The 15,593-nt window shown below is 44.3% G+C and overlaps 1 protein-coding gene across 1 annotated transcript; it reads left to right on the forward strand.

Moving 5' to 3' along the window:
• The first annotated feature begins 4,784 nt into the window (after positions 1-4,784).
• On the forward strand, positions 4,785-10,391 carry fam180a (family with sequence similarity 180 member A). Its single transcript, XM_079294072.1, has 3 exons — positions 4,785-4,974; positions 8,974-9,071; positions 9,427-10,391. Exons 1-3 carry the CDS (start codon positions 4,899-4,901, stop codon positions 9,754-9,756), a joined length of 504 nt encoding a protein of 167 aa, XP_079150198.1. The 5' UTR covers positions 4,785-4,898; the 3' UTR covers positions 9,757-10,391.
• Positions 10,392-15,593: the final 5,202 nt, after the last annotated feature.

The following is a 15,593-nucleotide window of genomic DNA, read 5'->3' on the forward strand; positions in this document are numbered from 1 at the left end:
CACTGCATCTCCGGATGAAGACCATGTTATTGGGTGGAAAGCACCAGAGGCAAGAAAGGGGAACACGAGCGGACATTTGTCAAGAGATGATAACTGGCACTGTAAGAAAACAATCTGCTCTTAAGGCACGATGCGTATGTGATGGATGCATCGTGCTGCACCTCTAACTGTGACATCATTGCTTTGCAGTTCACACTTGCTGATTGTAACAGCGGCTGCTATCTGGACCATGAATCGGGTCACTACGAATGAATTGGTTAAAAAATGACAAGCAGGAGAACAAAGGAGGACATTAGCAACGTGAACTTCACCAAGATGTTGTATTTCACATCACAACAGTTCTCTTAAAGCTTTATTTACTCTGATGACTAATTAGCTGCTGCGTGGTAATACACCGAGGATGCCACAGTAATGAGGCAGGTGGTCTATTTCGACTAGACTGCTGCTGTCTCCTCTCCAGTGCGCGGTGTACTTCAGGCAGACAGATAGCTACTTTTTTGGGGTAAGGAGACGCCCAGCACCCACCGGGGCCAACCATGATAACGCAAGCTGTCCAGGACGTGGCAGCTCCATTTAAAGACTCAACGCTGAGCTGCGACTGTGCTTCTATTCAAATACGAGTCTTGATGAAATTGTTTGCAGAGGTGTGATGGACAGTTGGGGTAATTATTCTGCTTGCGGTATGATGATTAGGCATTGTGGTTGAACACTCACGCACTCTGTTGGAGTTGTTTTGATGCGTGATGTGCCAGCGAGGTAGAGATGTGCCAGACAGCCTGTCCTCAGGCCGGCCTCCCTCGTTGCGAAGGCCTCTTGTACAGCCCAGTAACTATAGTCAATCAATAGATCTTGGTTTTAAACTTTCAGAGGGTTCATTTCCAACTGTTCTCAAACTTTTTCTCTCCAGGTAAAGCTTTCTGAAAGACAAAACAAGTCTTGTTTACCCTCATGGCACTCCTTTCTCTTGCCCCCTGTTCCTGCTTTTTCCCACATTTTCTGCTCTAACTCATTTATGACAAATATAACCTTTTAGTTTTTACCTTTTTCAACCTTCTGGATCAAGCGAGAACAAAGTGTCATTGACAGTGAAAGCCAAAGGTATAAGCTTCTCAGCAGAGCTTTGGTTGGGTGATTAAAAATAATTAAAAAGTCTTACTCATAACCTCTTGAAGGCTTTGGCTTGTTTCTGCACAGACTGTGAACAGCAGAAGTGAACTGCAATATGGCAACAATGTACATACTACGCAGTTCATATCTGGAGGCTGTCCTCCAGGATGGTCGTGTGTTTTACATCCAGTACATGCCGTCTCCTGCTGTGGCCTCCAGACTTCAGTTCCTGCAATCGTTCAGAAACAGTATTCGATGTATTCAAATATGGTCTGAACTTTGAGCCATTACTCAAAACATTACCCACGAGTCAAAGTCCCTGGGCTGGAAAAAAAACCATCTTAGCACTGCAAATCTCAGCATCTTCTATATTTGCACAGGTCTAGGTTCTGCTGTTTACCTAGTATTACCTGGACACACAGCATTGTATGATGGCAATTTGACGATAAAACAAGCCTCGTGCCGGATCAGCTCTACACTGACCTTGTATCAATTTGCATATTTAAGGCATTCCAGGAATTTATAGCACAGAAGCAATTAAACTAAAGGATGTCTCAAGGGTCCCCACCTGGGTTGAACCCAAACAGCCCTTTGATCTCTGTTAAGTGGCTGCATTCATATTGTCAGACCTTATCTGAATAGAATTCAATTATTTCTGAATTCATGCAGCATCACCAAAAGAGTTGGGCAGCAGCAGCACATCATCCTGCAGGATGCTGGACACATTTGGGATCTCTCAGGATGTGTCATAACACTGCCCCCTCATGGTCATAACCAAAGAGGGTTTCCACCGTGCGTCATGTGTGGAGCGTTCGTGTGTTTATGACCCCAAACACTCAAGGGTCACAGGCGTTTTTCTTGTCACGCACCCGCAGGCGAGCAGAAGACGTGAGCTGCAGCCATTTTTTGGGCTTTTGTTCTTTGTCCATCTGCCTTCGCCTTGTTGGTTAGTCATGTGAATCACATGCAGAGTTACAGCTTGTGCACTCGGGCGTTTTTTCCAGCTTCCTCATCCATGTGAATGAGTTTTGTGTTCTGCAGGCTTAACAAAATGTTGAAACAAGTGCACCCCTTGCCTTGGTTTCACATCTGCGGCGAGCAGATATTCAATCAAACATATGGCGGCACAAGAGCAAAATGACATCACTTGAAGTCATCCGGCGCTGTGAAGATGAATCAAAGCTTTGAATGCCACGAGATTAACAAGCCAGTGTTTTATGTCTCCTCATCAAGCAGCCAAGGGACGTTGTGTTGCCTTGTGAAATTCCTCACTTTATTTACCACCATCATGTTTTTGGAGCATTAAAATGGAGCATCCCGAATTGTTGACTTTTTTTTCCCACACAGAGACATCAAACCGCTTTAAAAGTATCCCGATAAACGGGGTTACGGCTCCCACATGTACACTCAGTGTTTTTATCGCCACTGAAATGAAATGGGAGTACGAGCACCACTCTGCCATTGATGATTGCGTTTTGTGGCTTCAACCGCTGATTCTTTTCTCAACAAGGAATATTTAGCTGAAGACATGTAGTGCCATATGATTCAATTCATAAGCGGAAGCACACCGATACAAAACGTCACTGTGCATAACAGCACAGCGTTGATAAAGAGTTTTATATCTGAAGCCTCTAGTTGAATAATTAATCGTTGCTCTCTGATCTGCTGATTGGGCGTAAGTGCTTTTCTTTCAGGCCATGACTGGCATAGTGTCTGCTTTTTATATATATATTAGCAGATGCAGCCTTACTGCACATATTCTGTGACAACAAAGAGCAGAAGACTGTGGAGGAGAGAGCGTAAATACAGGGAAAGAGTCTTGACAGTCTTGAATCAAGATGCTTTGAGTGGTCCTCGTGTCGTGGTTGGTGTTGACTTGTTGACACGTGGTTGTTTGTCTCCGTCTGCCTCAGTCTGGGTTTCATCCTCGTCTGGTTGCGGCACGCTCTTACCATCAAAAGGGCCTTTTAAGTCAGGACTTTGTTCTTTGCAGTGCAGAATTCCAGTTAATTAACCTTGAATTTGAACCAAAATACATGAAAAGAATTTTTTTTGTAACGGGGACAAAGAAGACTTCCATTTTCAACAGAATACATTAAAGTGGAAACAAAGAATATTATGCCTTGGATGGGAAATGGACTTCTACTTGTGTAGCGCTTTCACTCCACATGTAATCATTCACACCCATTCACACATTGATGGCATTGGCTACCATGCCAAGGGGCCACCTGTCCATCAGGACTCTAACTAACATTCACACCCATTCATACCCTGCAGTAACAGTCTGTTGGCACACATTGGGGTAAAGTGATTGAAGGAAGACCCTGTTCTACCACTGAGCCACAGTCGTACGTAAATCCTGTTTGATTTCTAAAATAAACCAATCAAAGATCTTGACTATTTTATGATAACATTGTATGGTAATGCTTTGCAACCTCCAGGTCTTAAAATTATTTCGAATGGCCATCAGGGGGCGACTCCTCTAGTTACAAAAAAGAAGTCTGATTGTACAGAGCAGGGAATGCTTTAGGGGCGGGGCTACCTTGTGATTGACAGGTCGCTACCCCGGCGTTGTCCTGGCTGAGATAATGTTTACCATGTGTAGTGTGTTAGCATGCTAATATCTGCTATTTTAAATATTTGCTCATAAACAAAGTATTGGACAAATTTGAAGGATGAAACTCAGAGGACAACCAAAGTGATTCCAATTCATCATGTGGGGGAGCACACGTGCACCAATTCATGACAATCCATTCAAGTTGTTGGGACATTTCACTCAAAACCACAAATGTAAACCTCATGGTGGCGCTAGAGGATCTGTCTAGGGATCATCAAAGTCAATAGGATTCAGTAGGATTCCTCTGGGGACCATGAATCTCTGTACAAAACGTTCTGACTTCTCATCCAATAACTGCAGAAATATTTTAGTCTGGACAAACCGAATGACCGTCCTTACAACAGATCCATGTGAGCCAAACTTGGAATTGAAAACGAAGGTGTCCATCACAGTTTACAAGTCAACCTAGTCAACTTAGGCAATAACCAAGTTATGTGCCTTCTGCAATGATGGATTATCACCAACAATAGGATGCAATAACCTTTTACCTTCAAATCAAAAGGTAGATCTGTCAAACTCTCGGCTTGTTTCCAATCTGTCAAATCACCTGACAGTTCTTGTTCTGTCTGACTCTGTTGCAGTTGTCTTGGTGTGCACAATGTTATCCGAACTGATGGTCACTACAATGAAAATAAGACCTATGTTGTAAGAAACAGAATGAGCTATTAAGCTGTTTGCCACGCTTGATCGAGCTAGTCTCTTGTACTAGCTCTGGTTTGGCTCATGGTATCGGCTCATGGGATGCCGATATGTTCAGTCAATCACTGGCGAGTCAGTCAGTCAGCCGCTCATCCAGGTAGTCAGCCTCCTCCTTATCCAGTCAATTGGAGAGTCGCACAGTAACTGAACCGTGGTCAGCCAGTCAAGCAGCCAGCCAGTATAGCTGTGAGAAAGTCCAGCCAAGAAATCCTGATGATTTCCAGATGAGAGCCCAGACGGCCGGGCCTGAGCGGAGAACACACACACAGAGAAAAAAAGAGGGCGAGAGGAATGGATGGAGGGAGGTGGCAATAAAACAAAAATGAAGGAATGATCTTTCATGTGAAACTGGTGCAAGTGAAGTGCTGAAACTCAACAGTCAGAGCATTTTCATCCACCGTTGTGACGTTCATCCCCTGAGAGAGACGGAGCAAGACGGGTAGAAGTGTGTGTGTGTGTGTGTGTGAGGATCAACATGACGCAGTGGTGGGCTCTGCTCATCATTGCTTACCTGTCCATGTACCTGGCAGCCACTCAGCACCACAGGAAAGGTAGGTGGACCTTCCGACTCCATGCATGCATTACATCTCTGTCTTCTTTCGTATCGTCCACAATGTCGACATCATGTGAAAAGCTGATTTGAATGATCTCTGAGACACAAACTGCAGCCATCAGCATCCTCATTTAAGATATTAGCCCTTTAGAAACATTCACTGTGGTTAAACCCTGCTTTGTTAAGTATGTGTGCGTGTGAAGGAATGTGTTTATCTTCTGGTGATATTGGGAACATTGCGAAGTGGAGGACGTCAACGGATCTTTTTCCAAAGAAAAGAGACCTAGAGGCCTTTTACTGGATCCGCTCGCTGAGGAAATTACTTTCTCAACACTCGCAGAGCTTGACGCTCGTCACCTGATGCTAGAACCAGCTACAGGAGAGAGAATTGACTCGATTCAATTAATGCTTTGACTAAGAATTCTGTTTTGGACAAAAACTAAACACCTGTTGACCTGCAAAGAGCACTTTTATGACAAATAGTCCAAAAGGGGTGTTGGCAAAGTGCTAAACTTGCATGATCCTCCCAGGGTCTTTGTGAGGGACAGTATTTGGAGGGCTGATCTGGCGATACTAAGTGACTTTATTGCAGCTTCGTCTCTCGTAGATTTGTCTCACAGTGGCAATATTGAATTGTAAATGGTAGATGTTGCATTTGAGCTGCAAAAACAAATGCCGTTTGTTTGAATCTTAACATCATTTGGAGGTCAATTTAAATGCTAAGCAGCAGATTGGCCTTTGTGGCAACGATTTTATTCCTCCTGTGTCCTTTTCACCCGCTTTTACCGAAAGCCGGAGGGACTCAGACATCCATTTTGTTTACATTTTTGGTTTATCCCCCCCCCCCCTCTCTCTCTTTCCCTCTCTCATCAACACATCCCTGCAGCTAGGAATACCATTTAGCACCGCTAATTAATGGATCTTTGTTGTTCCCTCATCTCCTTGCAAGCAGTTAGCGGGAGATTACAAGTTCCCTGACTGTGCGTAATGACATTGGGGGAAGCCTGCCCATCCAAACGTTGATTGTCTGAGGAGGGAGGGGAAGCATTGAGGAATGAACAGGCTCAGAACCAGCAGCAGGGAGAGCTGAGATGTTGTAAGCAGGGACGTCTACATCACAAATTCCCTCCCTTACTCCAGCTCCAACCGGCAGTGGCCCTTAGCTTTTCCCGCTCCTTATCGTCACCTGACCTCCGCAGCCAGCTGTGCACCTGCTCCCGACTCCTCATCAGCGCCTCACTTCCCTGCCAGATTGTCTGCTGTGCGAGCCAGCCTCAGTGTTTCAGCATGCTTCTGTCTGCCTGCCTTTCTTGTTGTTATTCTTTGCCTGTATTTTTAGACTCCTAGCAAGGCTGCCTTTCCTTGTTTTGATCTTCTTCTCTGTCCAGCCTGTTGCCAAACCCTGTTTTTGACCAGCTACACAGTGAACTTACCTTTTAGTCGCACATTAGAGTCCTTTACCTGTTTTTATTTAGCTGTTACAAACGTGCAGCATTCAATTTATTGTGTTTTCCTTTTTTTCTAGATATATTAGACACGTGGCCTGGTTCTGTGTCTGCAGCAGTGCTGCTCCAACCATCACGTTTTATTGCAAACTCCTGTTTCCCTCTGCTGGAAGCATAAAACACACTTCACTGCTTGCCAAAGTACTACCGCATACAGCAAACAATGACAGAGAGTAGTCGACAACTTTTATGTAAATTGCACATTAATCATTCTAAATGTAAATCAGCATTGGGTTGGCCTCCGATGTGTGATTTCCCTGCAGCTCCTTGATCCTTCAACAACATGTTCTAATGAGCACACCGTCCTCTGGGTGTTGTTTTGTGTGCATTGACAATGTCCCACTGAAGCTGAAGTGTCTCTTCAGTATCTAATATGACTGCAGAGGCATTTCTCCTCCGCTGCTGATCTTGCATTTGGGAGTCACTCAGACAATGAGGAGTTTAAATCTTCCGCTGCAAGTTGTGATGCATGCACAGCTCGCATGTCAGTGTGGGATCGAGGGAAACATTCTCAGGACTGGTGTTTGGTGTTTGGGTGGGTTTGAAACAACTTAAGGAAGGATTTTCGTTCTTTAATTACACTCAAATAAAAGAAAAATGTGAGGCTTTTTTAGAGTTTTTTGTGATGAAGGCCTTGAAGAAACCCTTTGCCTGATATACTTTACAGAAATTGTTTATCCGTTTGAGGTCAACATACTGAGGATAACGCATAATGTGCCAAATTGGCAGGTGTTACTATTCTAACACTGGATCATAGAGCTGCAGAGTTTTCTTTACCTTCTGAACGGTGGCTGGCTTGCGAAAGCAAAGCTGAAGCTCAGACTGGCAGTCGCCCAAGCAGCAAGCAGGTACATAGAGATCAGCCAGCGCATGTGGCTTTGTTTCGCCTCACAAATGCCATAAAAGCCTATAAATGTGTCTGGCCGACGCGGCTCCGGGCAGCGGGGCCGATCATTACTGCAGAACTGGCCAAGCGGCACACGATAGATCAGGGGTCTCAAACTCATCTTCACTCCGGGCCACATCAGCATAGTGGTCGACCACAAAGGGCCGGTTGTAAATGTAACTACTCGAAACTTATTGTTAAATAACTCTGCATTCACAGTTTAAAGTAGTCTTCAATGTACTCACAATACATTTCCATGTCAAATGTACAGTAACCAGCCAAAGAGCTGCTTCTATGACTGTGTGTTTAAGTATCTCATAATTTTGACTTTCTATCTCATAATTTTGACTTTCTATCATAGTTATGACTTTCTATCTCATAACTTAGACTTTCCATCTCATAATTTCGACCATGGGGATATTTCTATTATCAAGTTTAACTTTAAAAAAAAAAAAAAAGATTTTTGTTTTTGTTTTACTTTTCTTTCTTTTTTTGCTGGCGGATTCGCGGGCCACATAAAATGACGTAGCGGGCCGGATTCGGCCCGCGGGCCGGGAGTTTGAGACCCCTGCTATAGATGCTGCTGTAGGGTAGGAGGCGGATTGAATCCAAAATTCCAGCCCAGTGTTCGTCATATTGTATACCTCCATCAAGATATGTGTGGGTGATCTGCGTGTTGGCTTACAGTGGCAACGCCATATTCAATGCAAGGGGGGAAAAGAGTCTGTGAATCCCCTTTCAGCTTTGATCAACTTTGCTTTTCACTTCCCCCTCCTGCAGCACTCTCATCAAATTGGTCGTGGATTCTCACGCAATGGAGGGAGTCATGATATGAACATATTGTAGGCATCTGGGCAGCAGTAGTAGTCGTATTATTAACAGTATGGAAGGGGAAAATGTGCGCGGGGCAACTTTGCACAAAGCTATGAAACAACTTTATTTCCTCGCCAGAAAGGGCAGTCTAACCGGAGCATCAGAAAAACGTATTTCATCCTTTAAATAATTGATATCAGGTTTAGTGTAAGCGATATATCCCCTCTCAAGAGGGAAGTGAAGCCATTATCTCTGCAAAGCCACCAGACCCCTTTTAAAAAAAACTGTAATTTTACCTGGCAGAGCATGGAAGTTGAACTTGAAGTACTTTCTGGATAAGAGATGTGGCACCATGTGGAATGGCCTCTAAAAGTCAGTAAAATATGGATTGTATGGTATTTGATGATAGAGATTTGGCCGGAGCAACAGGTTTCATTCCAGCTCTGTCTGCACAGCTCAGATTATGGGGCCTCTGGTCTGCTTCACATACGGACGGACACTTTGAAATCTGACCAGGTGAGGCTGGCAACACCTGAGCGGGGATATCTCACCTGTGGATGCAACTGCCACTTCTAAGTGTAGGAGCATCTACTGCTCGGGTTAAAGACCGATTACCCTCTGCCCAGCTGGGGCCAGATCTATCGCACTTGCATAATATTTGAGCAGTAATGTAGCCATGTTTTCTCAACCTCTTGGCCCACCCACACGCATGCCACGTTGGATAACGTGGTGCCTAATTTCATGAATGCGAGGGAGATCCTCTAATCCAATTTCCTGTACTTGTGTGTTCTAGCTCTGTATCCGTCCGCGTATCGGATAAAGCGCGGGGCGTACTCGCTGATCAACCCCACGTTCCAGCGCTCGATGGAGGATGTCAACCTGCTTTTTGAGGTCAGTCTCGATCCTGTGGCTTCAGAGGTGCTGATATAGTTACTGGCTCAGGGCTTCGCCGCTGGAAAGCACTTTTAAATATGTTGAGAATGTGCAAAAGATCTGTCCAAGTCCCATATTCGTGGGCCATCTCCCTCTGTTAATCATGTGCAGAGATGTGAAGTATGTGTTGAGCCAAAGTTTTCCTGACATTGATGAAAGGAATATGTATTGAAATCGTCTTCACCTCAAAAAGAGGTCAATAAATGGTTTATTTGGGAGATTGGAGGTCCCTAACAAGCAAGTTAGTTATTTGTTTGATTCGTTGTGTAAGTAGATAGTTCCTGAGTATTTTTCTCTGGATGGACTCTCCCAGATCCTCCTCGCTGGATTGCAAATCCAAGGTGAGGAGCGCGACATGCTGATTGCAGATGAGGAGCTGGCCTCACTGAGGAGCGTGGACAAGCTGGAGGTGATCTGTGAGGACGTCCTGCCCAAGAGGCTCTCGGACATTCGCCGGCTGACCGCGGAGCTCGCCCGGCGCCGGCAACCTCTGAGCTGGCAGGACTTTGAGAGGACGGTGCTGACCCTGGTGTACGCCGCTCAGACGCTGCCTCGAGCCAGCAGCCAGCAGCAGAGGGAGGCGTGGACGGACGGCGTGCTACAGCTGTTCAGAGCCCTTCAGAAGGACCTCGGACCCTCTTGAGGAGGAATCGGAAGACGTGGTTTAGTTTGTGGTGATTTCACTTGTTCAAAGTCACCTATACACGATATACTGACTCAAACTGCGTCTCGGTTGTATACAGACCCTACAGAATAACGCTTTACAGTACATATGAATTGTTGTAGAAATAACTTTAATCAACTGCGGTGGAAAAAGCTAGTTAGTGGATTTTCAAATTCAAGAAGTAAATGCACTTCACTGTTTTTGTACTGACAAATGATGCAACACATTAGCTGCAAGTCAAACTTTAACTTCCAAAGATATTATTTCCAAGAGATTTCACCCTTTTTTTTATTGTTCTGCAGCATCTCCTCCAGTCCCAATGCATTATATAAAGTCCATCTACATGCTTGTAGCTAACTTGATTGAGTGGCTGTTTTTGGTCATGTTGCCTCTATTAGACTCTCTAAAGTCCTCTAAAGTCTCTAAAAGTAGAGAGGACGACAGGAAACAGTCGCAAAGTCCACTCGGAGACTCTGATTTCATTGCTTTGTCAATTGTATTCCTCCACCCTGCTCATTAATGTTCAGTTCTCTTCTGATTGGAACTGTAATGCATTCTGTTTAATCCTCCGTTATGTGTTCATTATGTGGAAATGAAATAAAAGCAGCAAAGCATCTGTGCTCCCTGTCTTTGAGCAAGCCACAGGATGGCCTCATTAATCAAGTGTGTGGCAGTGAGAGCCAATAAACCTCCTCACCCTCGCCAGCTGAACTGCACGTGGGCGCTGTGCCGGTTAGAAATGCGTCACAAAAGTAGGACACTTTTGCAAATAGTGCCATATTTGTTAGATGGACCCGTAGTTTGCATCCTGACCTTTCTGATTGCACTGACCTTTGAGACACTTTGAAAATATGCTCAATCAGACGACGTGCAGCGCGTTAGTTAGGCAACTCCGTGCCGACTGTGTGCGTGTCTGATGTCAACAAAAGACTCGAGACGGCATTGGATGCTTCGCCCCGTCTATGAAAGGTTGCTCGGCTCATCTGATTTGCCAGTAAAAGCCCTTTGAATGAAAAGCACAGCTTTGTACTCAGGAGTCTGTGTACATCAATACCCCTGATTGCTCTTTTCAGAAAACTGAAAAATGTTTCACTCAAAACTCCCCATTTCCCTCACTCATTTTTGGGAAATAGGTACTTTCCGTAAAAGGCCTTCGTGCAGTTCTCTCATCTTGGAGTGGAAAGAAAACATATACATATACACATATACATATATACATATATACATATACATGTATATGTTTTCCCTTCTTGAGTCAATTGGTTTTGCATTTGCTTACATTTTGTGTTTTGGTTCAATTCCAGCATTGGAAATGTTCGTCTCCCGTTGTTTGTCATTTCCTGCCACCGGAGCTGAATGTCCTCCGCAAGCACTTCATTTCTGAAATTGTGTGTGATGATCACGTGCTTATTGTTTTTGTTTCTCAGCATGTCAGCATTCATTCAGGACTGATTGATGAGGAGGTGAAGACTGTGGTTGTGGAGTTTCAGGATCCGCCTTCCCTGCCTGCAGCTCTCTAATGATGATGATGATGATGATGATGAGCTTCGGGATGTTTCCGGGCAATACTTAGTAAAGAAGCCGGGGTATTGAAGAAACCAGTTAAGCTCAGGCTTGTGCTCCCAGTGGCGACCCTGACAGTTCCATTACGGCATTCCCACACTTACCTCTGAAGTACCTTAATTGTCGGAAAGTTTTAAAATGACTCACTAACTGCATTGATTCTCTTTATTGCCATCTCCTCTTCTGTGATTGTGGCGCAGATTTAATAAGAACAAATGAGGCTTTTATCCGGGTTATTGACTTATCAGCAGACATGAAATATGAGTGTGGACATTTTATCCATTTAGCCTATTATCCTTCTCATGTCATGCATCGCGCGCAGCGGCATCATGCATGTTGAGAGAGCAGCACCAAGTGGCTGCAAACAGAACTGCTGTCTGGGAGTTCTCCATCTGAAACTTGATGAGCTTAAAGTGTAACGTCTGCATGCTGCAGCTGGTAAAGGACTTGGGACTACAGATGAAAAATAGCCTTTTGGCTAACTCTGGCACATTTGCAGAAATGTTTTTATTGATGTGCACTGTCCCGTTCAAATAAACCAATAAATAAAATAAAGGTGGGGCTAATTGTACTTTACATACAGCTGGGTATAGCTTGTGCATCTCCCCCCAAAAACATCACTTTTTATACATAACATTTTGATTTCAAACAAAGGACTTTGACTCAGCTCTGCAAGTAAGATTACAAAAATCTCTCCCTCACACAACTTTGTTTTATAATAACCCAATCAGCAGAAAACATTACAGCTGAAAGACCGTGACCTGAAAAGCATTATATGGATTTCATCTTCATTCTTACTTTAGAAACATAATTCACAATGTCTCTTCTCTCCAGGGAGACCATTAAAACTGCCTGTTTCCATCAGGAATGTGCCGGCTGCACGTTATCTCTGTGTAAATATTCTTAACGATCACATAAACACGCCCACTAGGTGGCAGCATTTCCAAATGTTATTCCCTGAATGAGCCTCACTCATTGGATCAGTCACGATTTTGTTATTTTCCATTGATTTGTGCAGATGTGAGGATTGTTGGATACGACTGGACTTAAAGGAACAGCACAAAATGCACGAGTGGTGATACTCTTACTCTCTGTCCTGTACACAACATGAACTCATTGCAATATATTTTTGTTACGCTGACACAAACATCAATGAACGTTGCATTTATGATTTGATTTTGGTTTTTTTTATTTCCTCCCTGTGCGTTTATTTGGGTGTGTTTGCGTTTGAGGCGGCTTAATTGGAGCCGAGTCTTGTCAAAACTGGAATGCGTCTTTCTTGGTCGAACTATTCTGTGATCACCTCCAGCTGAACACCCAGTTGTTTTAACTCAAGCTTATCAGCTGCATGTGTTTTCCCCGCCGCAGCTGTCAGACATATTTTCATGCTTGAAGTCTCAGTCTGCTGGCAGAGAGGCACCGATCAGACTTCACAATGTGTCGCTTTGCTTTTCTGCACCAAATGAAACAACTCAATACCTTATCCATTCATGAAATGATTTTCTGCCACTCGATGACTGGTGACATCTCCCCGGATACGATGAGAAAAGAATTTAAAATCTGGATCTCAGGCATCAAACGCGTCGGTAACACCATTAAAAACATTCCGTTGGAAAAAAATCAGCAACAGTTCATACAGGGCACATTCTTCTCTTTGCAGATCCTCTGAAACGATATGTTCATGTGGAAAATATATTTTCATATCAGACAAATCACTGTCAGGAATAAAACACAGACTGAAAGCTAAAAAAAAAAACCTCCAGATGTGAGACATGCATGCTGGGAGATGATTTATGAGCTGCAGTCACAAACAGGGTGAAGTCATGGACTGTCAGCTAGTGTCATGCAGCAGAAGAAACAGCGCTGTTGTCGATTCTTATTCTACTAATGCAGGATTCAAACCATCAAAAGTGTGTGTCAATATTGTTCATTTAAGTCGTTGAAATCGCTGAAGCATCCATCCCAGTTGTGGGATACTTTTCAGCTTTCCCACCCATTCGATATGTCGGGGATGACGGAGTCTTTGATAAGGCGATGGGAGAAGGTTAGCAGGCCATGGGATTGAAGATAATGCTCTCTCCTCGAACTCTTATCGGACATTGTTATGAAGACGTGCAGGAATTGTGGTGTGTGTGTTGCAACACAGCTCCCCGGGTGCCTGATTGAATTTGGCTCGGCGCAGTACAGCTACAGGTGGAGCGGCCTCAGACGGCCCAGGAGTGATTCATCATGCAGCTGTGTGCAGACCTGTGTGCTCTTTTTTTATTGAAGAAATTGTTTTTGGGGAAATGCACTTTTTTCATACTTTAGCTTCGCACAAAGACTGGAAACAAGAGGCTGTGGCGAGCCTACCAGTACCTCAAAGGTCACAAATAAAGACGTGACATCTCATTCATTCAGTCTGTAAAAAAAACAAGTTGTTGTTGTTGATAATTTGTTCTTTTGGCACCTTTGACCTCATAAAACCTTCCAGCCTGCTGGCGAGTCAGAGGTCAGGCTTTAGGGTTAAGTGAAGATCAACAATGTTTGGAATGATTATTAAAAGGTTTCATTGTCATCAAAATGCAGTCCGTGTCAACTGCTTTTACTCACTTCTGTGACACTGAAAAGAAAACATATTGAAGCATTGTGATGACTCTAAAACATTTTATCATTACTCAAAACATTGTTAATTATCATTTAACCCCAAACCCGCTGACGGTCAGGCGGGGTTTATGCTAAGCTAACCCTCTCCTGGCTTCAGCTGTGTATTGAACAGACAGATATGAAAGTGGTGTCAATCGCGTCATCTAATTCTCTGCAAGAATGTGAATATGTATCTCTAAAAACGTGGAAACATTCTTTTAAAATAGGTCAAATTACTACACGTAATGTACATGTGGATGCCTCAAAATAGGCTCCAGCAGTATCCACTGGACTGCAGAACGAATGTGGAGAAGTCCTTTCTTCCCTTCTTGCAGTAAACAGCATTGTACCCACTTGGAATGAAGCCACGACGGCAGTAAATTCACGGTTCAACTCGTCACCGTTGCTGGAGATGGTAGCCGTGACAAATGGCATTTTCCATCTCGTGTTCTTCACACGGCTCTTCGCCTCGTCATTTATTGACTGTAAATGAATCCAAGTCAAAGCGGCTCCTCTCTCTCTGGCGCATTGCCCTGTTTATAGAAGAATGCATCACTGAAGTGACTCTGAGGCTCAGCAGCGTGCCGGCTTTGTTTTAACTGTGGCCATCTTAGTTTGCTTTTAATGGACGCTGTGTTTTTGCATAAACACGCTCAGGAAACGATGCGTCAGAACGGGGAATGGCAGTTTGTTTCTCAAAGAGCCACCGTGACCACTGTTTGTCTGTGTGTGTGTGGGGGGGGGGGGGGACGCCTGCCCTGGCCACATCCCAAGAGGCTGCCTGCCTCATTATGTGTTTGGTGTCAAACTGAGTGTGAAGAAGTGTACAGGGCCCCTGGGAATCATATACCAAGCGCTAACTCACCGCTTTGCTTGCGCTCTCATTTCTCCATCTGATTTGTATGTCATCTGTTTACGCTCTTGAAGGTACAACAGTGGCAAATGTCCTCGTCCTCACACTGACCTCACAGCATTGTATGACCGCTACCGCTCCCTGCGTCGTCCCAATTCTTAGTCGGGGCTTTTGTTTTCCTTCCCCGAAAAAGACGCGTGTTTACGAGGAACAAATGATCGGAAACAAAGACAACAATGATTCATTGCCCCCGAGTTGCATTTTACAGCAGTCCAATTTGAGGAAACAGATGTGGACGTAGTCACAAAGTGGCTCTGCAGATGCTTTCAGTTTGGACGTTGGGACAGCAAAGCTCCACTCAGCACACAGCAGACAGACACACTCTGACATGTGGGACTGAATGTTCATTTCCTAACTCAGATCTGAACTGTTTTACTGAACTTCACTGTACTTCAAAACTAAATGTACCGGTAACTTCAAGTCGGCTTCGTAGAAAAAACAAGACATTTTTCCCAGCTCTCCCTGCTGCTACTGCAACTGGAGGCCTCAAAGCGAGTTTCCCGGGGCCGCTGCAGCGGATATGCATATAGTCGTCCGTATCGTGACTCTATTCTGTTGGTATGTGTGCGCTTGGCAAATGTCAGTGAGCTCTGAGGCTCCTGCCGCTTTTATTGCTCTCCCACAGCTTGTGGGCAATTACGTAAGAGTAAATACAGTATGAGTGAAATTACGGCGAGGTCTCTTTAAATAAAAACTGCTGGTATACCTGCATTTT

The sequence above is a fragment of the Melanostigma gelatinosum genome (assembly GCF_949748355.1).
Source record: "Melanostigma gelatinosum genome assembly, chromosome: 22".
Classification (NCBI taxonomy): Eukaryota; Metazoa; Chordata; class Actinopteri; order Perciformes; family Zoarcidae; genus Melanostigma; species Melanostigma gelatinosum.